Source organism: Calidris pugnax, unplaced genomic scaffold (assembly GCF_001431845.1).
Source record: "Calidris pugnax isolate Ruff unplaced genomic scaffold, ASM143184v1 scaffold177, whole genome shotgun sequence".
Taxonomy (NCBI): Eukaryota; Metazoa; Chordata; class Aves; order Charadriiformes; family Scolopacidae; genus Calidris; species Calidris pugnax.
Window position 1 is genome coordinate 2732169 of NW_015090909.1, and position 24969 is coordinate 2757137.

Sequence of the window (24969 nt, forward strand, 5' to 3'; positions counted from 1 at the left end):
GGTTAGCTCTTCTGTGACAGCACGGTAAACCTTAGATTTTTATTTTGCATGTAGCTTGGCAGTGTCAGGGAGGGACATGTAGGCAGGTCGTGTCCCACTTTTTTCCTCAGACTTATTGCTCCTCCTGCTCTTTTTGCCTCGGACCAGGGCAGAGCTGCCAACCTTGGGTGGTGGTGGTGGCAGCAGCTGCGGTGGCCGTGGCACAGGATACAAGTGTCTGGGCTCTTGGCTGGCACCCTCTTGGCAGGATCTGGTTTCACACATGCCCTCCTCACCTCCGTCCTGTCCCTCAGAAATTTGCATTTCCATTTTTCTTGGAAATGCGCTTAGAATGTCCAAATAATTTCAGAAGCAGATTTATCAAAATCACTGTCTTTAATAATTTGGTTTCAAAAAAAAAAACCTCGTGCGCCAAGTACTTTACAAAATTCATGGTCCGTGTGTTAATGTGGAAGCACAACTAAGTGAATGTTTTATTCAATATATCACTTGAAGCAAAATTGAATCAAAATTGAATCAATGTATCCACTGTACTGATGTGAAGGGGAATACTATTTTGGGCCCTAATGCAACAGCAGAGTTTTACAAATGTTTTGTAGCTTTTTTTTGAAATTATATAGACAGTGATGTCTGCATGAGAAGATGCCACTTATTTTGTTGGCCTCTTGCCTAGGAGGAAGCCTCTTCATGGAGGCATGCGTCTGATTGTCATGCCAGGTTTAGTGAGTGAGAGCTGTGGTGAACAAACCACATCTTTACCATTGTACCTTGCTTGGAATTAATATGAAAGCAAGATACTGCTGTATATTTATGTTTATTTTTTTAACCTGGAAAAGGTTGTTAGTATTAATATGAAAGCAAGATACCACTGTATATTTATTTTTTTAACCTGGAAAAGGTTGTTAGTCTTATAGCGTTAATATATGTACAAGTATAATTTCATACAGTTCCATTTCAGTTTTCAGCTCATTTAGTAGAGTGCTTCAATTTACAGAGCTATGAAGAATTTTATTAGAAGGCTTTACCAAATTTTTTTTGTTATTCTATATTTTCAGAAGATTTTACTGCATGCCTGCTTCCTTTAAGAAGTTTGTACAACTCTCCAGCAGACATCTTATACTATGATGAAATACACTGCTATGTTCAAAAAAATATAGAACTTTTTTCGGACGAAAACCCCCACAAACCCAAACCAAATGCATATAAACCTTGAAGCTTTGAATTACCTTTTTTTCCTGATGTCATTGTTTTGTTCCCATAATGAACATTTTGTGCAAGACAGTGCTCAGGAAAAAGTGTCCAAACCATGTTTTAATATAGATTTGGTTTAAATATTGTGAGGTTTTGTTTAGTCACAGCACTTAATACGCTTGGACTTTAGTCAGCATTTGAAGAGATCCTACCAAACTCTTTAAAAGAAATCTGAAGTCGAACCATGTTTTAATATAGATTGGGTTTAAATATTTTGTATTGTGAGGTTTTGTTTAGTCACAGCGCTTAATACGTTTGGACTTCAGTCAGCATTTGAATAGATTCTACCAAACTCTTTAAAAGAAATCTGAAGTCTGCTCACAAGACTCTCCTTTTTGCCAGACTATGTCTTCACTGTTGACTGACTGAAGTGTGTCTTTCTGAAGCAGAATCTTCTCATACTGGAATGGAGAAAGGACAACCTTTTGATTTCCTTGAAACTCTCAGCAAGCAGGTTTAATTTACCTGAAGGGTACCCTAAGTTATGTGAAATTTGGCTTAGGAGAAAAATTCGGACAGGGGACAGGGAAATTTGGACAGGCAGGTAGGGGAATTGCTCGTGAATAAACTGTGTAATCTGTGATGCCCTTGAAATAAGGAAAGAAGTTGAGAATCTGGGCATCAGTAGTTCATCAGCATATCAAAAGTAAGAGGAGCCATCGCCTGGATTGTTATGTTTTGACCCTGCCTAACGTGCAGGCACACTCTAATACACACACAAAGAATTTGGTGGCTTTAATAATTGTTCACAACTCCTGTCAGTGCTGCCACACACCCTTCCTGACTTTCTGCAGCTCTTTCAGTATTCCTTATCTGACAGCTGATGCAAATTGTTAAGCAAAAGATTTGAGAGCTCTTTAAGAAGGTAAATGCCTGCTTAAATTTATCTGCATAAAGCCTGTAGTTACAGATCACCAGTATTTTTGCTCTAAATGTGGTTTTAGAGTGGATTAAGTCTCTCTGGAATAGATTATGTTCTGTACACAGTCATCTGAAGGCTACAGGAATTTGCGTGGAATCTGCTTGAACTAGGTTGGGATGTATATTTTGGCATTGAGATATTCATAAGGAACATGAATAGCACACGTGCCAGAGCTGCTGATGCTTCAAAGCTCCAACACCAACAGGACAATAATGCTATTAAAAATATGTATTTTCTCTAATCCTTAAATCCCTTCTTAACTTAAATGAGGAGCTCCAAGTGAGGTAGCTATTCTTGGCAGTATATTCGTAATGCTGAGTAGTGTAATATTTTTGAAAAGGAAGGATAAATTAAATGCCTGAACAAAGTAAGCAACTGAGAAATGGTGATCCAGTAAAACGTGCAAACCCACATTTTACTATGTCTTTCAAATAACTTCTGGTTTCTGGTCTACCCAATAGCAGAACAGGCGTTTCCTTTGTACTTTACAACCAAATCTTATATTGTATCATAGAGAAGTGTCACCTCTATAATAATAGTATTGTTATTATTGATTATATTAGTAAGGAAGCCCCATCTAGGTTTAAGCCCATGTTGCACCTTGTACTCCATGAAGTCGTAGTTAGAAAAGGTTCTGTTGGCTGACAATTAACACTGACAAATGCAAGAGAGAGAAAGGTTGAGGATGAAAGCAGGCTGTGTTATCATCACCCTTCAGGGAGAACCTGAGACACAGAAAGGTGGCTTCAGTAGAAGTTATATATGTTGTTTGACCAGCCACTATAAAATTTCTTCCTTATCTGATGTTTTATGTGTCTCCTCAAACTTAACATTCCTTTTCCTTTGATCAACTGGTCTTGCAACTGTTCTTATCTGGAATGTTGTCCCTGAAATAAAAATGGCAGTTCCTGAGTTTTAAATTGAATTGTCAATGAACCTGGAGTTCCTTGCTACAGAAATGTAAATGAGAAGTGCCTGTGTGAGCAGAAGATAAGGTCCATATCTTCTGTATGAGTCCACAGCAAATATTTCTCTACAACTCACATTACTTGTGCATTGCTCATTATGGTGCTAAAAATATTGGCAATATGCAATTGTGGCAACAGTACATGAAGAATAATAATCTTATTGAAAGAAAATAATATAATTAATTTCTAAAGAGAGAGTTACACATCAGCAGTATCATTTAACACCAACTTTACCAAACTGCTGAAATGTAGTAACTATTAGATAATGACTTTCACCCAGTCCATATGGGTAGTTCTGATATAAAGTTCAGATTTTCTTGACTGCTCTTAGTAAAGCTTTCTAGAAATAATGATGAGAATGGTGTTTTTAGGACTAGATCATGTATGTTTTCTATCTCAAGTATTGTTTCATTATGAACATGAGAATGTCAGGTTTTTCTTTATATTTCCTATCTAAGAGCTTAAAGCTTATTTTTATGGTGAAGAGAAATTCTGGACCACTGAATTTAAAATATGTTATTGACTGGACTTGGATGGTATCTAGACGTCCTTACGAGTGAAATATCTTTTAGTTGCAGTGAAGGTATATTCTTTCAAGCATTTATAAATGGGATTTTTGTGCAAAGAATTGTGTGCATTGACAGAAGCAAAGACACATGAGCTCAGGCAGGTGAAGAAAGTTGCTGCAGAAATTGGGGGAAATTCTAGTGCTTCTGTGAAAAGTTTCATGTAGTTTTAACAAATAATTAAGAACGCGCTGACAAGATTTTCATTTGTGTATAGCAAAAATACAGATGCTAATTTTCAGCTAAGTTTACAAATAGAGCAGGAAAATGTGCTCACAGCGATCAGATGGCCCTTCAGCTTTCCACAAGCATGTCCACAAATGTAATTCTAATTTATCCTGGGTTCAGTCGTGCAAGGTACTGACCACTCTGCTCAGCAGTTCTGACTTCAGTGACCTTAAATGCATGCGGAGCATAGGACCTGGAAGTTATTTTAAGTGCATATTTATAAATCTTTGTTTTGTGCTGGGGCAGGAGGAATCTGAATAAACTCTTTACCATATGGATCTGGAAAGCATGGAGAGAAAAGCTATTTTTTTATGTATTGTGAGCATTTGTTTTATGTGCGTGTGCATGAATGAGTGACCCACTGTGTCAACCAGGGATTAATCTTTTATTCATTAAAAGTTTTTTATGAGTTTTTGGTGCTTCCAGATGCAGCACTATGTGTGTGTGTGTGTGTATATATATTTGCCGCTGTAATGTAGCCAAAGTGTTCGTGATGGCTTAAACATAAAGTCTTGATAGAGATGTGTAACAAGAGAGTATTGATGAGCCCTAGATCAAGAAGACACACCAGGCCAAGTCTGGGGAGGAAACTTGGAGATATGTTTTGTTCCTTTTCAAGCAAGGGAATTTGTGAAGGTCAGAAATAAATGCAGAAAAATCTTTGGATTTTGTTTTTAATTGAACATTTTAAACAGTTCTAAGTTAACACTCTTAAAACTGACATGGATCACAACCAATGCTAGAAAAGATTCTCAATCCTTTGGGGAAATGTTTTAGTCTCTTGCCTCTCCAGAAAGAAACACCAGTATATTGAGCCTTTTTAATAAAATATTTTCAATATTCACTGTTTTTTTGTTGGGAAAACTTTTCATCCAGACATAATTTCCATTCAGAAGAAGGGATCCATCAGAAGTGATAAAAGGCTTTCAAGCTGGATAGAGAAGGTTCAAATGGCTGAGTCATTAGAGCAGGGATTGCACCAGAGAGTTTTGCAGCCCTGAAGAGCGCTCCTCCACACAGTAACAGGCTATTTCAGGACTGATTTCTCACAGTCTCTTTCTCTTGCATCCCTCTCCGTTTTAAAACTAGTAAAGCACTACACTAGGCCAACAGGGAAGTGAGACTGCCTTTGCAACTTGGAGGGGAAGTCATCAAAATAAACAGAGCAGAGATTTGAAGCCCCATCAGTGCTTTCATTACCTGACTTGGTTCAGTAAGTGTATATGTGAGGTGGAACTGATCAGAAAAAAGACTAGCTGAAGGTTACGTAGTTTATGAAAGTTCACACTGAGAGTGAACTGCCTGATTCAGAATGGATAGAAGAATCTGCATTTTCCTTATCAGAAGTAGAGTCTTTAATACTGGTCCCCGAGCATGCTCTGCTAGAATGTTTCTCAGCTTTGACAAGATAAGTAAATAAGGTTTGTCCTCTAATCCCAGTGCACAGACAAATGAAAATATAAACATTTTTTGAAAAGCGAGGTTCTTATTTTTTTAGCAATATTTAAATTTTCATTTTAAATTAATTGTGCTACACTCCCTTGATATGTTGAAAAAGCATTCCCATGTGTAAAAGATGCAATTGTCAAACTGGAGCTCTGCCAGCTTTGGTTTTGTTGTGCATTCTGGCTTCTGTGGGCATCGATGCACCAAGCTGGGAGATCTTTGACAGTATTTGGCTGTTCCATTTACAAAAGTGAGATAAAGGATTGGTACACAGGGGACCACTCCAACTTTCTGGCTTCCCTGGAATTCCCAGACTTGAATTCCTAGTTGATTCTCTAAGCTACTTTTCTATCTAACTTGAGCTATTGGCACGCCACAGAGCAGGCTGAAAATCTGGCATCTCATATTTAATTTCCTCCCAAAGAACTCCTGTTTATGAAGTCTGAGGCCAATATGAGGTATAACAAATTGTTTAAGATAATAAGTATACTTTTTATAGACCATTTCATGTATTTTGAAAAAGGAGCTCGATGTCTACATCCACACCTCACAATTAGGAAATGGACTATACTGAAGTGATTTGAGAAAGGTTGCTCAGCAATAAAAGTTACGTCTCGCTTCCAGTTAAGTGCTTTTCCATATTGCCTTATATTGCTTTCTTTTATGAGGCTGTGAAAACACTTATTTTGTTGTACAACCTTCCAAAGACTTTTATTCATCTAGGAAATCAGATTAAAATGGGCTTTTAAATATGAGGTAGCTAATTGCATTATATATGTGTAGGTAAAATGGCAGCAAATATATTTAGGAGAGATGGGAACAGGGTTTTTTATTCTCTTTCCAAAGAAATGTGTGTATTATAAGCTTAAATGAAAGGTCCTACCTGTAATGACTACACAAAAAAATGCAGAATACCCTTAAGCTTATACTGCTTTCAGGCGATTGTTTTCTAAAAAATCCTGATTGTGAGGTTGATTTTTTTATATAACCCTCCTTCAGCAAGAAACATTTCTCCCAGGCTGAAGCCACTTGAGACACCACCTATCAAAATTTATTTTTTCCCTGTGAAAATTTCTTATCAGATTGAAATAGTGGTTATTTTTTGCCAAATAAATACTGTTCATACTGAAATAGTTTGACAATTGAGTATTGCATTTTCCTCTGCAAATGTATTGCACAATGAATCCTGCATGTATTTTTGTTGAATTTTATTGTGGTTGTAGTCTTATATGAAAATAGTATCTTAGTTTTGTGAAGTTGGAAGAACTGTCTGTGCTTTGATCTTCCAATTAGAACGAGGAGAGAAACTAGAAATCCATGAGAGCCGGTGAGAAGCTTAAGTGGTTGTGGTCCACTTTTTTTTTTTTAGTATTGGATTTGATTCTCTACAGCTGCTATTTTGGGTTGGCCTTGGCTCAGGTGAAGGGAACTGCAGCTAGAGGATTGCTCTGATTAATGCTGACTCTGGTCCCGAGGGGCCAGAGATCTCCACAGCACAGCCTTGCTCAGTGTCCCCATCATCCGCGCTGATTATTATTCTGCTTTAGGGCTGCAATAGGGCAGTTCTGCTTCTTAATTCTTGGAACAGAGTTTTGAAAGTAATATTTCTTCATTTTCATTTGACTTAGTGTTCAGAAAATTTACCCTTTTCCATCTCCTTGTCTCATGTTTACAAAAGTGAACTATATTTAGACCATAAACAAACCCTGATTTCATTGAAAAGCAAATTCAGTATTCTAGCTACTGCCTGAATGTAATGAAGAAAACCCCAACCCACAAGTTAATGTGTTTGAATTGTTCTCATAGTTTCGGACCTCAGTAAATTTACTCTAGATTTAGGTCTAACTTGTTTAAATTATACATCAAGGTGAGGCATAAGTCCTGTTTCTTTGAAAGTAAAATTAAGTAAAATTTTCTATCTTGCCCAGACTCCTAATACATCATTTCAAATGTTGTAAAAGGAGCTGTGTAGACTGAACACAATGCATGAAGAATAAAGTTGAGCCATTTGTCATGCACGGCACAGAGCAACTCATTGCTTTTGCACAAAACATCATGAGAAGTTCCTTTACACACTTTACTCATGTTGATGTCCCTAATTCTGCAACTAATTTGTGTGTTCTGATGCTTATGCCAGGGCACTCTCTTGGGCAAGAGTCAGCTGGTGCACTTTGAGTCTTTATGTGCCAAGGTGAAAAAAGCAAGTTCAGTCTTTGGAATAATTTCCTATTTCTGATGGGGATTGGTGGATAGTATTGGCTGTGTTAAGAAACTAGAATATTTGAAGGGATTTCATAAGGTAATACTATTTTAAAAGATTTTGCTCTTTCCATGGTGGAACTTGGTATATACTAACAGCCTTTCAAACATGAAATGAGAGGATTTTCCTCGGTCAAAATAGCTACTTTTTTAAGAGATAGATGGAACCCAATGCGATTTATAGCTATGAGAATCATGATAGCTGTCTGTGCCTAATATCGTTTCTCTGTTAGAGATTATAAAAGTAACGTGTTATCTGGGAAAAGCTGGATTATCTGTCAAATATAGTCGTAATATAGTCTGAGAAAGTAGCTTGAATAAATTTACCCAACTGTTTTCATAGAAATGTTAATGTTACAGTCAAGGAGAAAAATTAATGGGAAACAAAGATTAAACTTTGGACCTTAAGTCCACTTTTAGTGAGTACTTAGATGAAAACTGTCTCAATTCAGAACTATGAATGAACAATCTATGTTCATTCATCTCTTGAATTTCATGGATAGCTTTTACTTAATTGACCATTTTCAATTCACAAGCATAAGCCTTCAGCATAAGCCTTATAATCAACGTTACAACATTGATGAAGTTAACTGAGAGTGGTTCAAACTCAAGAAAAAATATACAACATAATATTTTACATTTACTAAATGTGATCAAGTTATTGCTATCTGTCTCTGCCAATATACATCTCCTCTTTTAATATATATTGAATAAAGAAGAAATTGCTGCTTTGTTGAGCTTTCCTTAGACAGTCTGTCAGGCAGAAAAAGGCTGTTTAGCGTAAAAGCTGACAGTGTAGTGCTTTATTTTTAATGCACTTCAGGTTCTCGTCACATTGAACTGCTTTCTTCCTCTTTTTGTTTGAATTGCACCTTAGAATAGACTCTACTGCCTGCTCTGCAATAGGTGTAATGCAGCTCTTAGGTTTATTTAGTCTGATGAAGAACATGCAGTACAGTGTGACTATAAGATTCTTGATAGCAAAAATTTTTGGGGCACTTGAATGCATAAGATTCTCATACAGCATTCTCTCAGTAGCTTGTTTTTCCTTTTGATCATCCAACACAGCCTTTTTTCAATGAACACACTCTTCAAATTGTTTTTTTTTTTAAAGATGAGAAGGATAGTTGGATAGAATTTAAATACTTCTTCTTAAAACATCTTTCAATGAACACACTATTCAAATTGTTTTTTTTTAAAGATGAGAAGGAGAGTTGGACAGAATTTAAATACTTCTTCTTAAAACATCTTAAAACACAAATATTTGGGGTTTTTGCGGGGTTATGCTTTGGTTTTGGTTTTTTTGTTTGTTTGTTTGCACAAATATTTGGGGGTTTTGCAGGGTTATGTTTTGGTTTTGTTTTTTTTGTTTGTTTGTTTGGTGGTTTTGGGGTTTTTTTTCCATTTCTTGGAAGATGATTTATAAATCCTATGGTGGTTTTGTTTTTTTTTTTTCATTTCTTGGAAGATGATTTATAAATCCTATATTATTTCCTCTCCTTGTCTGGCATCATACTATGTAGAACTGGAAGGGTCCTTTCTCCCCCACCCCATGATTCCAACTACCTTGTGCCTGGGAGGAAAATGAGCAGGTAGGATAGACACAGGTAGGAGGAGAGCCATATAACTTGTGCTGTGCTCAGGTAATGATTACAGAACTAGATTTGATTTCCAATTACAACACTGTAGTATATCTATATAAAGTTTGAGGTAGAAGTCACCAGAACATAGTGATAATCTACTAGTGTGTTTTAGCAATGCCTTTTTTCAGCAGATTTGCACACTTGCTGTAATGCTCCAAAACATGGCTAGTTGTTGGGTAACTCCAGTCTTCTAAAGATGGCAAATCTTACTGAGAGTCCAGCAGTGCTTGGTGGTACTATATAGATTAGAATCAGTCTGCATCAAGGTTGGTTACTGACATTTCATAAAAAGTCCTAGTTCTGATTCTTCTTATGCTAAACACAGACTCTGCAGGAAATACTGTGTCCTTTAGTCATAGGAATTGGTTATGTGAGGCATGTCTTTGAGGTATGTTTTTTTTAAACTGACTTCGTACATCATTAGTTTTCCATTCAACATAATAAGCTCTGTTCTAGATTAATCTCTAAAGGAAAAATACTATTACCATTACGTAGACCCAGGGTTAGTTTTATGATGGGAAAGTTTTCTCAAGAAGATAGTTTTGCAACATTCTGGAAGTTAGACTCCATATTAGCTCTTCCAAAGGAAAAAATTGCCCACAAAAATGCTTATCTTGTGAACTTTGTCTATGGGTTGGTTTTTTTGTTTATTTGTTTTGTGTTTTTTTTAAACTCAGTTGTTCCAGTAGAACACAGCTGTTGCAGTGGGTGGAAAATGATGATGTGTCCACAGAACAAGAAATGGTGCTGAAGATCCTAGCCAGTGGTTTAAACTAAAGAAGTGGACACAAGCCACTAAAGGATTTATGTAGCTTCATCTCCTTTTGTACTTGATACTAATTCCTTTCTGTGTGGTGTATAGCATTTTGGCTTTTTTTTTTTTTTTTTTTTTTTCACTCATAGTGGACAGCTTTACAAACCTCAACATCTGGTGGAGGTGTTTTGGGTTTTTTTTTTTTTTTTTTTTTTAAATACCGCATAAATTTAACAATAGACAAACAACAGCCCAGTTTCATTTATTTGACTAACAGTTTATAGAAATCAGAAACAGATAGCAAGTTCTGTCACTCAGCATGAAGTGTTCCAATTCTGAGAAAAGAAAACCACTCATTCATCTTTTTAACAACTAAGTAGTCATCCAGCCCTGCTTTTCAGGAACACCTAAAACTTGTCCTCAACTCTGTCAATGTTTGGAATATGCAAAGAATTCAAGACTGACCCTGGAGCTGGTGAATTCTCCCTTTTAATATGCTTACTTCCATATTTGTAGATTTACTCAAGTTCAGCCAAATTCCACTTTCTGTGACAGTCATTAAAATCTAGCTTAACTCCAAAAGTCTTGTTCGGGATTTGCACTAGTTTCCCCAAAGGAATAAATTGGTCCAATAATATTACAATCATAATGGAAAAAAGAACCAAAAAACCACACCAAAACCTAAGTAGAACATTAAGACTTAATGACACTGTGTTTCTGGCTTCAAAAGAATTAGTCATATAGAGAACCACCCTCTGAGATCTCGGATTCTTTGGCCAAGTGTTTATTTTAGATTTTAGGAATTTTGTCCAACATGTATTTAATTTTCTGGCCCATTCCAGAAAATGTAAGGCTTCCCATTACAGATAACCTGGGGTTTGGAAGCTGTAATTTTGCAAATGCTACATTTTAATCTGCATGCCTTTTTCCTGCCAATTCTTTCCTTTATGCCTATGTGGTCTGACTTGGTTCCAGAGGAAAAATCAGGATTGTATTATTTTCAGAGATTACGTATTTTTTTTTTAATTTTCCTGGCCCTGAAGTTGGCCAGGATACTTTCTCCTGTGTTATGTGTGAGTGCAATAATATCATCCACCACCCTAAATTATTGTGTCATTTGGAATCCTCATATGAGTAGTGAACCCTTTCTGTATCACCCCTCAGAACTTTATAAAGAATCAAACCTCCATGGATATGGAAGAAACCCCATCTTTTTAACAGATTTATTTGAGAAGGGTTTATATTTACCTGAAGTCCTGGAATCTGGATAATTCTTCTGAGTGTTATAAAATATCTAAAAATAACGTTTTCTTTAGTCCTCTCAGATCAACTGGCATTTGAGCTTTTCCAGCTAGTTTAGGAGTTCTTTACTGTATTCTGTCAACATTGGGAGTGCTTATTATGGAAGCTTATGTCTAATTTTTCTTCAAAGGAACTCTTTTTGGAGGACCTTATTCTTTTATTGTCAGGTTTTCTCAGTAGACACATACTGGATGTTGTCTTGCTTTGATGGTTATGCAGGAAATGGTGATGTAGCCTTAAGGTTCAACCACTTCCTGTTCTTCAAGGATTATGTTCTAAAATGCAACCAGAACTTTTAAATTGTTTCATTATAAGCATCGGTATTCCTGGAGAAAACTCTTAACTTGCTAGGTTGCAGTAATTAGGTAGACTATAGAAGCGCAAAATATGTCTACAGTTCTGTGTTCGTGTGTTTTTATTGGAAAAGGGCATGGATGTGTTCCAACCTAATGACTATCTTGAATTCAAACAAATATTTCAGGTTCTGGTTTTGCAGGAGCTGGAAATTTGACTTGTAATAACTACGCACAGTTGCTCAGAACTCCTTCCTTAAATATTAGTTGTTGGATTTGGTGTTTGTTGTGATTCTGTTTATTGTTGGGGGGAAAAAGCAGGATTGCCTCACCTGGAGACAAGAATTTACTTATCATCCAAATGCATCACAGATGGGTCTACAATGATTGCTGGTGGACAAAAGATATTGAGGGATATGAAAGCAGCTGAGTTCTTGTTAACTGAAAATAGAAACTTTGTACTTCGAGAACACGGGTTCATTTCAGTTTGGCTTCTCAGGAGACATTCATTGATGAAGTGTGTGTCAGACAAGCTAAAATAGATTTGGAAAAATCAACATATGTGAAAGGTTCATCGATCATTGTTGAATAGCTTTTACCTGGTCAGTCGTAAAGTATTTACACTTACCTGTAATTACTTAATCTTTCTTGACCTGAATTGAACATATTTTTGAAGCTTTTATCCAAGAACGTGAGTTATGATACTACAGCAGGAGTTTGCATCTGACAAGAGAATGTGGAACCAGTGTAACTTGAACAGTAATATTCAATATTTCTGTTTTTCTACAAAAGCTGTCCTTTTAGAGAACTTTCAGAACCTCTTAAGACACCTTTCGATGGGAATTATTCTGCTTTTATATAACGTACAATAGTATTTTATTTTGTATAAAATGGTATAAAATCACCCATTCTTCACTCAGTTTCCATCAAAATTGCTTTTTGATTGAGAGTGAATTACTGTGAGATATGGATAAAAGGTCGATTTATATGGTCTTGAATAATTGAGACAACCTTTTTGTGAGATAAGTAAACAGTTTTATTTCTTTAGTTTACTGTTGCAGGAATAAGGCAGACAGAATAAATACAGTCAATAGCCAAAACACATTGTGGATTAGGGATTTCTTGATGCTGGAGTTAAATATGTTAAATTGTATCAAGTGGAAATAGAAACCATGCAGTGCCAGTTTAAGCCTTCTGTTAATTAAGATCTAACAAAGTAGTAGCTGTACATACTGTGTTTAGTTACACAAATTCTACGAAGTGTTAAAAATTTGAATACTGTTAATGGCTTTAGATTTAAAACTCATTAACCAGTACCCTGTTGACCAGCTAAATAGGGTTTCTCAGTGCTCCTCTGGGCCAGTGCCCCTCTATTCTGCCATGGAAACTCAGAAATGTTTGTTAACCTAGCTAAAAATGTTTGGAAATGCTGGTTCATTGGGTGAGACAACATAGATGCTTGCTCAATAAAGTGTATCCAGTCAAACAATAGATATTGCCATTTTTTCAGAATGTAAAACAGTACTTTTTGTCAAAGTACTTGTGTAAAGCTATGTTTACTGACAGAAGATTATTTTTTTTTATTGTAATCTGATGAAAGAGTGTGTGTTATTAGAACCAGAATTCTGGAAAAGCTCCTTCAAAGTGGAGTCTTGTTATAAATCCATAAATGCAGCTTCTTTCTCAAAATGGTAAGGTTTGTAATTCATTGCCTGAATCTTGATTTAATGTAGTGTGAGTTGGAGCTTCATTGAATAAAAGTGGACCGCTGAGTAATTTTGAAGAGAAATTTTGCAATATACAGCATTGCCTGTTTCCAAATAAAACTTGGCAGCTTCTGATGAATTTTCTTTGAGATCTGATGAACAGGAGGCTTTAAGTACAATCCATGAAGTACATATGTAGTGAGAAAGCTATTTTGTCACAGATTCCTTTCAGTAAAATCCTTAGAACAACACCAGTTCCAAACCAGCCTCTGTGTTGACCTATACCACTTAAACCTTTCTGTTAAACACCAAACAATCAAAAAAGCAAAAATATGTGCAGATTGGACTAAATAATGGTCTCAGAATTATGATGATTATGATTCACATATTGCCTCTTTGGACCTGGAGATTCTTTTGATACCTTAAAAATAATACTGTTTAAACAAAGGCTAGTTTAAAAAGCAAACAAAAAGTAAACAAACTGAAACCCTTCTTCTCTGGCATGTTCCACCTGTCCTAACCAGTTGCCATAATATTAAAAAAACTGAAATTATGCATCTTTTATTATTCTTAGTTTATTAACATTAGCATGAAGCTCTGCTACTCAGGATCTACCAAACCATTTATTTGCAGCCATGCTCAGAAAGGACTAACTTCTGTTCACCTGCAACTGAATCGTTCTCCTCTCTTTATTTTGTGGGCTTTTTGTTTTCATTTCAGTGAGTGGTCTGCATGTTATAAATAAATTTACCAAAGTAGTGCTGAGCTAAGCAGAGTGTGTTATAAATAATCCCACTGAAGGAAAGCACAAACTGACAAAACATGTTTGAGAGCCATTGGCTATGTGTGTCTTTATCTTTTCACATTCTTCTCTTTATATTTCCTTAGATCATAGATGAAGAGGGCAGAGAGTGTTATAAATAATCCCACTGAAGGAAAACATGAACTGATAAAACATGTTTGAGAGCCATTGGCTGTGTGTGTCTTTATCTTTTCACATTCTTTTTTTTATATTTCCTTAGATCATAGATGAAGAGGAAACACAGTTCATGAGTAATTGTCCTGTTGCTGTGACTGAGAGCACACCTAGAAGGAGGACACGCATTCAGGTGTTTTGGACGGCTCCTCCTACGGGTACAGGCTGTGTAATCCTGAAGTAAGTACTTTAACGCATAGCAAACTAACCATTAAAGTAAAATTTGAGTTAAGAACTCTAATATTTATTAGGTTAAAAATTACTGGAGTTCTTAGATGCCTTTTTTCCCTTTGATAAACTTGACCAAGGATAGTTCTGCTTACACAGTTAAACGTTAGCAACTTAAAGCCCAGCTATTCAAAAGTTACTGCAGACCTTAAGTAACTATTGACTTGGTAACCCTAATTGAATTTCGTAGGCTCTCAGCCATTTATTCACCTAAAAAATACAGAATCGTTAAGGTCAAAATTGCATCCATCTGGTTGAGATTTGGGTAAAAAACATTATCTTAGTCTGTAGAATCAGGATTTTCTAAATGGACCTTTATCAGTAAAAACAGATCTGTTTGTGTAGCGGTGAATGCTTTCATTTTAGAGCTGGTGATTGTTTACTGATGTTTTCTATTATTTCTGTATTCATGCTTTTTAAGCAATAGACAAAGGTAGCATTATGCAGGTGCATTTTGCTTCAGGGACACTCATTTGTCTGTAGAAACCTTAAGTTGCTTCTTACTATGAAGAGTATCAGAGGAAACTGCCAGAGAGGCATTGTCCTACCTCTTAAGATTTTGCTTGTCATATTTAATAGGACAGATTGGTCAACTATGCATGGACAATTGGGATCTTTGCTTGCTTTGAATCTATATATCTGGGATAAGCCTTTGGAATTGCTAAAATGTGCCCTGCAGTAGACTAAAGAATTTCAAAGAGTCTTCTCAGTACTGGGGATGCCTTTAGAGACACAAAACACCTCTAGGCTTTTAAGGAGATGCTAGCACAAAGGTGGTGTTGAAGATAGTTCAGACCAGTTCAGGAGAATGTGTTATTAAAATTGCAACTGATTTCTGAACAGGATGCAAAGTTTCCCCCAGCAAATGGCCCATACTCTTCTCTCACCCTGTGCTTCATTTCCTCCTCCTTTTCCTGACTGGCACACGAGATAAACACCCCCCTCTTCCACTCTGTGAAGGTGATCTAGCTCCAGCCCTGACACTGGCTGTGGAGTGGTCTCAAATCTTTGGCACTGCGCTTCTGCCTGCTGCCTCTTGATATCAGTAAAATAATTTTGTTCAATATCATCTGTTTTAATGTGCACTTTTCTTAGGTTTAAGTGTACATTGCGCTGTGCAGCCTGCTGGATGGCAGACAGGTTGTGTGTTAAAGTTTATGTAAGGAATTTTTCATGAAGCCATCAAGAAGATTCTTTCAGTGTTGCTGAGCTGTTTATCAGTAAAGCTATTTGCTTCTCCCTTCAGGACTGCCTTAGTTGCATAACCTATATTGCTTGAGGCACCATTTACTAGTTCAGTAGTGTAATAATGCCATGATGATGTTTTATACATCCTTTTAAAGAGACAATATTTAAACTTTGATCCGATAATTATATGCAGCAACACAAGCTGATGGCTTTTTTTATTTTCATTACTGTCCTAAGTAGAATTGCCATTATGGAAGAAAAATGAACCAAAACCTATACTTTTCTCACTAAAACTTAAACATCTGTGGCTGACATTGGTTCAGGGGGCTGCCCGCCTCTTGGCAGCAGAGGAATGTAGTAAGTATCACCAACTGCAGGAACCTTGATAAATGTTTTTTCTATCTCATCTCTCCTGGGCAAGTCGTGCTGGATGTTCAACACTCTCTGATTTTTACTGTGAAGTACTCACATTATTGCAGAGAAGAGATGCTTCAAAAAAGTAACACAGTCAGGACTCCATTTCTGATGTTATACACACAAAAGAATGAAATTGTCACTGCCTTAAACACTGTACAGAGTAACTCAGTGGCATACAACCTTCTCAGACTGCTGGATGTACATCAGTAGAGCCAACGAAACAATAAAGTGTTAATACAGAGTTAAGTTAGCTGACTGGTACCAGCTCCCATTTGGACAGCTAAAAGAATGTCTTAGAAATCGAAGTTCATGGGGAAAGGAAAAATTTTTGGTGTTACGACCACCTATTCACAGTGTGTTGTGGATATCTTAGGTGTGTATGTGCTGATGAAAGTGAAAGGAAGTTGTTAGGTACTTCCCAGTAAAAATGATGTGAAAAATACAAGCTTGCTCCCAATGATTGCTTTATTGACCTCAGAGGGTAAGTAACTGCTCCATTCCTGAGATAGTTCAAAGAAAGAATGAAAGTCACCATTATTACCAGTTGCCAGTGCCAGAAATTAACATCATAATGTGGCAGTTGTGCTACTCTGCAGACTTCCATGACACTGTATCTAGCAGTCACTGATGTGGTTTTGGCATTAACAGCATTTAGATTATTATTTTTTTTGTATGTAAGGCTTTGACCACATCTGTATTAGAGTTTACAGTCAGCATTCTTTATAAAGCTGCTTTATAGGCAGCTCCCATAGAGTAGCATAGAAATGTTGGATGCAATTTTCAACATTATTCTGTCACTTGCGAGAGCTTTACTGATACAATAAAAGCAAAAGTCTAAAAGCAGTTATTATTATAAATACTTAAGTCCAAACTCATAATGGAAAAAATCTGAAGCACTGAACTTTAGAGGAAACAAAAGCCCTCTGTATTTTTCTTTTTTCTGTGTGTGATGGAGTGCAAGTATTTTTTTTATTATTAATACATATCTGTGTCAGTCCGTGGAGACTATCTGATCATTTTCTTTTATAATTTCCAAAACAGAATGACAGCATTTTGGAGCCTATTCTGAATAGAAAGGATATACTTCTTCCTTTTCACTGTGTCTGGTCTCCTGACTTCAATATATAGAAAAGTTAAGTGTAGTCACAAGTTAGACCGACCCGATCCATAAAAACTCATTTGGCTAGTAGTGTTCTTGGTGGGTTCTAGGCATGGTGCATGTGATCAATTTGGTTGTGACAAGCATAAAGTGACACAGACAAATGGTAATTTGTAGTTCTAGGGGTCAGTAAGGGATCACAAATGTTTTAGCACGTTAGCTTTCCGTGTGACTGCAAAATACAAAGTTTAGGAAAATGAACATATATTTGAATTCGACTTATCAGTACTTTGCTTTCTAAAACATCTCTTTCTGTGTGAAAACTTAGAACTGGGGGGAGGGAGGAAAAACAATTAACATATGATCTTACACTGTAATTGTTTAGTGGAGGACAATTCATCCATTCTCTCCATTCCCACTAAGTGATGACAGTGAAATAGCCTAAAGGATCAAATCCTTCCAGACTCTTCATTAAAACTGCCAGCGTACTGAATGTACTTCTAGGATGCAAACAATAGCTGAGGCTCTATTTGTCCAAATGCTAAAGCCTGTGCTTGAGCCTCACTGAAGACAGAAGACTTAGATGTTACACACTGCTTGGGAGACTCTCAAGCTTTAAGCCCTCTTTCCACTTGCCTGATGTATGCCAGGAACACTTTGCAGCTAAATCCAATTATAGGAAGGTACATAGACTGCAGCATACCAGATCTTAAAGTGGTTTCTGCAGATGGATGGAACGGAGAAACAGCATATAACTTCGGGGGTGGCCCCGGACACTGCAAAACAATTTTAAGCATCTTGATTTTTAGGACGACCTAATGGAAATGGAATGCATTGCCGGCTGTCAAATTGGGTAGTCAACCTCATCACAGCACTAGGGACTTGAACAGAAAGTTTTGCCTTGTGGAACAAAGTTATTATAAAAAGATAAATCAACAGAATACATTCGGATCTTAGTAATAAGGGTTCATTTGGCTGCTGTAGCATCTGTGCTGGCTTCAGAAGCTACCCAGATATCAACATGAGCAGGAAAAGCACTTACAACAATGTCTTTCTTCCTTCTATGGTTAAAGTTATCTATTTGAACCGTTCTAAGCTGTCACACTATGTGCAGGCTACTTGTTTTTCTGTTCACAATGCAACATTTAATCTTTCTATCCCTATTTACTTTCCCTTGTTCCTTGTGATCGATCAGACACTAAGGTACCATGTGGCAATATGGGAGGACCGGATAATTCCTTCATCTTCTGAGAAAATTTTGTGTTCTAATGCTTATTTACTAGATTTCTGGGCTCTTCAGAATGCATTTGCTTTCTAGCATCTTTGAAAATGTACTGTTTAAACTTTCTTGAGAGATATTTATAATCATATTTGCTATGTGCAAGTTATATAAAAACTAGTTATCATATTGAGACAATTGAGCACTGGCAGACCCTGGTGGTATTTATATTATCACAAGGAAGTGGAGAAATTTTTAGGGGTTTAAACCCTGACATGGCCAATCTGTTTTTATATTTTGTATAAGTGTGTCTGAAAACTTTTTAAACTTTTTTTTCTAAACTTTTTTCTGCACGTAGACTGTCATGTTTGGTTTCACATGTTCTACTTTTCAGCAAAAGTCGAACAGCACACGTGCATTGTTTTGTTTTTATATCTGACATCTAATATTCATAGACTGTGCTTAATTCTGTAGAAAAAAACCAACTAATAGAGATTTGTCTAGTTTAGCAAGGAAACTCCTAAATACAGATTTCAATTAGTGATTCACTCCATTGGATGGGGAATAAACGTTTATTAAAAGTTTCCTAGATAGAGAATCACCTCTTTTAGGCCTCTTTTAGCCCCAGATTTCTAAATTTGACTGGTTAATTGTATTCTTCAAGATAAAGTGTATCAGTTTAGTGTGGCACTGAGCAGGTAAAGGTGTGACCTGGGTAATTGATGGAAAATACAGAACAAAATACTTTTCTTGAAGTACTTTTAGAATCCTGTAATCTAAATTTGACTGGTTAATTGTATTCTTCAAGATAAAGTGTATCAGTTTAGTGTGGTACTGAGCAGGTAAAGGTGTGACCTATGTAATTGATGGAAAATACAGAACAAAATAATTTTCTTGAAGTACTTTTAGAATCCTGTAATATAAAACAAGACTGAAGAAAATTTTGTAAATTGTCCTAGCTTGTAATATATTAAAATTTCATGGTAGGGAGAATCTTGTTAATATCCAAATTGATTAAATCTGTCAGCTGGTGTAGATCTCAAAGAGTCAAGTATTACTAGATGGTAATTATCTTCTCCTCTAACATTTGGTGATTTTCATTGAGTGTGAGATTAATTGTTAATGTAGTAAGTGATAGCCACATGCAGATAAGTTGTATTCAATTTACCATTTAGAAAAGAAACCACAGTTCTCTGATTGGCTCGTGGAATGATTGAGTTCTCAGGCAATGGATGTGACTTGTATGCTAAATGTAACAAATGTTCTTGCTGACAAATTGTTTATTTCTGCTATACATATCATGCTTAAACAACCAACAAATTAAAATCTGGTATCTGTAAATAGTGTTTATTACCATCACTACTTGCAGAAATCCACTATTTGTCCTAGTGTTTCTGCTGTTTGTTTCTGGAAATGTTTTCTGAGCCATCTCCAGGGAAATGTTTTACAATTTTTGAGGAAAGGTATGAAACTTATTGTTTTTCTGCATATGTAATTACCTTAATGATTTTAATTACATTGGTTTTTGTTTATATGTAGTCAAAAGAGAGCAGTGGAGTTTTAAAGAATTGCAGTCTTCCAAATAAAAACTGATATATTTAGTATATCAAATATGCATTGACAAAATCTCTTAGGTAGTTTGCTGTTGCAGCAAAGCTGCCATACCCATGAGCACAACTTCAATACTAGTCCACGGGTCTATGCCTTGGATATAATACTCAGTTTCTAACCTCCATGTGGATTCGGACAGTCCTCTTGCTCTCGAGCCTTCAAAGCTCTGAGAGCAAATGAACTCCAGCTAGAGCTTTTTGAACGTGTACTTTTTGATTTCTTGTAACTTCAAGCATTATATTCGTTCAGGTCACTTGGCATCTTACTCCGAATAAATGCTATCCTAAAAGTGATGCTGGAAAGACTGAAAAAAGAACCAAATGCAAAGGAATCAAATGTCATAAAAGCTCTGTTAGTTCATAACTACATATACATTCCGAAACTGTCTTGATATGCAGCCACCAAATCTCTTTTGTACACTCAAAACTCACGATGAGATCCAACAAGGGAGTCCTTGGGCCAGAAACAGAGCACAAGGCATCTGGATAACAAAATCCACAAAACACAACAGCATCCCTGTGGTGTGTACATTAATATATAACCAATTCAGTAACACTGCATTAACAAAATTGAAATGGTCAGAATGAAATCCATTTCGTAATTAATCTCTCTTACTAAAAATGTTGATACTATGATTAACACAAAAACAAGTTACACAGATCTACTCCTACCAGAAGGAAGTTCCAGTTGTCAATGAGCTAAGGAATGGGTCTGCATCAGTCAGACTCTTTTAAATGGGTGGAAGCTACAGTGCTTCTTCTGAAATTATAGCCAGTCATATAAAAGGAACATCTGATAGATGATCAGAGTTGAACATGAAAAATAGTAAAGAAAAAGGAATGGTGTACAGTTATAGCTGACAAATTTGTGTGTTACTTTTCAGGCTTGTCCCAAATTCCTCATTAGTATCTATGAGGTGGCAGAGGGAGGAAAAGTGGGGCAAGGTTTTAAGTTATTCACGTTACTAGACTAAGGTGATTAAGCAGTATAAGTAGATTCCTTGCTCCTCTCTGATATTCTCACCACTAAAACATTGTATTTTCTTTGCTAGGCTGCACTTACCCCAATATGTGCAATTTTCCTTGATTTTTTTGGGATGCTTACCTGAGTAATATATAGCTCAAGTCTTTTTCCATATGCTTAATTGGGTGTTTCTTTAAATGCATCCTATTTGTTATCAAATATGTGAAATATGATGATTTTACATGTTCTTTTAGGATTCCTGAATACTTTTGAGTTGTATTTCTTGAAAAAAAGATTTGTGGATTTGAAAAATCATAGTGTTTATTTTGTAGCAGATGAGCTACTAATACATAGTTGAAGAGCTATGAGTTTATGCCTCTGAATTATCCACTGTAAAACAAACAACAAAAAACATCTGCTTATTTCAATTGGGTATTAAGCTCGTTATTCAGTCTTTTCCATTTATTCTTTCAGTATTCCTGTGCCATTGTCCAGATAGTTACATGTCAACAATTTTACCTGATTGTTTATTAGAATACTAATACTGGAGCAATTGAGCATAGTCATAAAGCATTTACTGAAAGCTTTCCATTTTGATGAAATATAATGGCCAAGGAAAAAAAGAGAACAATCTGCCTTCCTTGCCTGGAAAGAGCTTTCAGTAACAATTATATGCCGTTTATGGAAAAAATAGAAGGTAACAGTTCTCATATTATAAATAACTATATTGATTTTTCCCAGTAGAATTAATGACGCTTCTGCACACACAGAAATGATCAAAATTCCTGTATTAACAGTTTAAAAAATATATAAATCTGTATCTTCCAGTTAACTACTGCACGATAACAGCAGTAGCTTCTGAATGTTTTTGATAGATAATAGCAGTATAGCTTTATATTTCTTTGTGTATAGCTTAAATAAAATATTTTATGTAGGCACTTTATGTATTTCTACACAATTAAGGTATCAGTCTAAGATATCTCTATGCATCCTAACAGTTCTTAGAACAAATGCAACCTTTGATGTATAGAAAATGTACTAATTTTCCATATGCGAGTCTTCTTTTGACCTGCTTTCATTTTTCCCTATTCTTCACTTTTAGGAGTTGATGTAAGAGCAATGTGCACAGCTTTAAATGGCTAGGGACATAGATTGGAAGTGAGTAGATTTGGGTCCATTCCTGTCTGTCACACTGGGTTATCATATACAGCTAAACTCATTTTTCAATGCTTCTGTTTTCTCAAAAACAACCAGAGGTCAATGACTTTATAAACCACTGCAAGGTGGAAAAGATACTAACATGTACTGCACTATTCTAATTCCTTAAAAATAATTTAAATATTTTCTTCATCCAGGTAATTATCTTTTTTCCAAAACAAATAGGACTTTGCAGTGTGACTAACTTACAACCCTATATTACATTTTTTAGGCTAACCACCCACAGAGAGTTTACTTGTATTAGGAAGGAAGAATAACCTTCTGCATTTCTATACAGCTTCTATATTTATAGCAGCTCTAATATTAGACTGTAAAAATGTGTATTTGCATTTTAATATATACAGTAGCAGCTCCCTGGATCTACTGACTAAACACATCTACATTTAAAACAAAAATCGGTTTTGCTTTCATTTTCTCACAGATTTAGTCTTTCTTTAACTTCACAATGGGAGCACGTGAATTTGGGAAGTGTTGTAAACGGGTTTCTTGTAATCTTGTGTTCTTCTAAATGATCTTTTTTACAACACAATTAATGTAGTAATCCTATAAAATCTAGCTAGATTCATTCATATGCTGTTTTGTTTGCAAAGGCATAGTGCTGCAAAGCAGCTTAGTGATTTTGCTACTGAAAGATGGGTTTATTCCTTGAGGAGTGCAAAACCATAGAGAAAAATTGTGGGGAGAACAAAAAGAGTAAGGAGAGGATGATAGTCTTTCCTCTAGTGGTAGGGGGAATGTAGTTATGGCTTTATTATAAAAGGTAATATTTTAAACTGTTTTTAACCTTGAAAATTCCCACTATAATTTCATATTAAAAAGAAAAATCAGTGTTATGGCACATTTTGTGGTAAATGGAAATAATATGCAATTACTTTCATTGGTCCATATAGTTGCTGTTTTGCACAAATAATTGTATTTTTGTAAAACAGCCTGTTTTACAAAAAATAAAAAATTGTGTCCTTTGAAGTGCAGTGGGGTAGGAATGCAGGCGTTAGAGAACTACAAGATACTTTATGATAAAACACTAATATCAGTTCTCTTTTTAATTACCACTCTGTCTTCTCCAGATTTTCTGGGGAAATTCTGCAATTAAGATTAATCAATAAGATGAATAGTTGACGTAAACACAGAACTGATCAGAAGTCAGCTGTATTCTCATTTGGTAATCAGCAAATATATAGGGGATATTTAAAACTTTCCTTTTATTTCTTAACAATTATACATGCCAAATTTCTTGGTGCTTCTAGATGCTCTACACTGTTCGAAGGATATGTGTTTAAAGTGTGCACTTGGAAAAATCATATGAAGTAGCAAATCAGGTATAATGCTTTCTAGTAATTGGATTTTCTCATTCCAAACTTGAAGATGAATAGGGAAGGCGTAGCAAATGGTGTTAGAAGGGACTTTGGTGAAATACCAGTCTTTTACTTTCTGACAACAGCATGACAATAGGAGGAACTAAGATTGAGTTGCCCCTGTCCACCTCTTCTTAAAGGAGGAGTCTTGGCGAGTCCCCGTAAGGAAGTGATGCCAATACTTATTTGTCATTGCTACTGTTTTGCTAAAATGATTCATCTGATGCCCCTTATTCTGAGGTTCTGTATCCCTCTTTTCAACCCATGCCTTCCTTCAGTCTTCTTTTCTCTAGGCTACTCAACCCCAGCTCCTTCAATCTTTATCCCCTTCTAGCTATCTGTTCTCATCAGTCTGGTCTGAACTTAATGATCCATATTCCTGAACTGTGGTACCCAAAACTAGGCATTGTAATCCTACATATGCCTTACATATGCCTACATGTGGTCTTAGAGAAAGCACTTCCACCATAATGCTTGCTGTTTTTCGTAAGATAATAACATTTACTTGTGTCCAACTTCTGATCCCCTGGACTTCCTTCATCCTGCTATCAAATACTTTTGGCATTTTGTCATTACTCATTGGCATTTTCCTTTCTGTCTTTGTGCAAATAACTACTGTTATCTAAAAGGAGGACTTTGTGTTTAACATTATCTTTCAGAATTCCTCAGATTTATGAACTATTTTGAATTTTAAGCAACTGCAGCTTGATACTGTCCGCAGTCAACAACTTGTTCTCTATTCCATCATTCAAGTTATTAATGAAAATATTGATGTATGCATAACTGAACTTGAAACTCTTCATTGAGCTCCAGCTGAGTTCTAAACATATGAAAATTCGAATTCATTTGTTTTAAATAGGTGAACATTGCTGCCAGCATCTAATTCAAATGTTATTACTATGTAAACATTTTAAATAAAATTTTGAAAAAATCTGCTACTTTGAGGTAGCTGTGTGTTTACACATCTAAAAAGACGTATCAAAAAATCAAGAAAATGTTTTTATTCAATAGTATACTTTATTGATAAAATTTGTGTTGGAGAAGGATAAATCCTCAAAAAATTATTAAATCTATTTACATGACCTAGAGACAAACATGTAGGGAGGGAAGTTCTCTGTAGTATCTCGCACTGAAATCTGATTTTGTCTGAATTTTGGTCCCAGTTAGTGGGGAAACAAAACAGTAAACTGATTTCTTTCTGGCTAAGTCTCTAGTAGAGTCTCTATTTTCATAAATTTCAAGTAGTGGCATAAAAAAAAAAAAAAGACTCCATAATTTTCTGTTTCATAATGTTTACTGTTTGTAAATGAAAATCATTGTTAATTTAGGAGTCTGACAGCTGTAGAGCATTTGCCAT

General features: G+C 35.8%; 1 protein-coding gene across 1 annotated transcript in view; it reads left to right on the top strand.

Annotated features, from left to right (window-relative positions):
* The window catches only part of SPON1 (spondin 1, extracellular matrix protein), a 199571-nt gene that overhangs the window by 25587 nt on the left and 149015 nt on the right, over nt 1–24969 (top strand). Inside the window, exon 3 of the mRNA XM_014949274.1 lies at nt 14361–14494. Within this exon, the coding sequence (XP_014804760.1) occupies nt 14361–14494 (134 nt within the window). The remainder of the gene's footprint in view (nt 1–14360; nt 14495–24969) is intronic.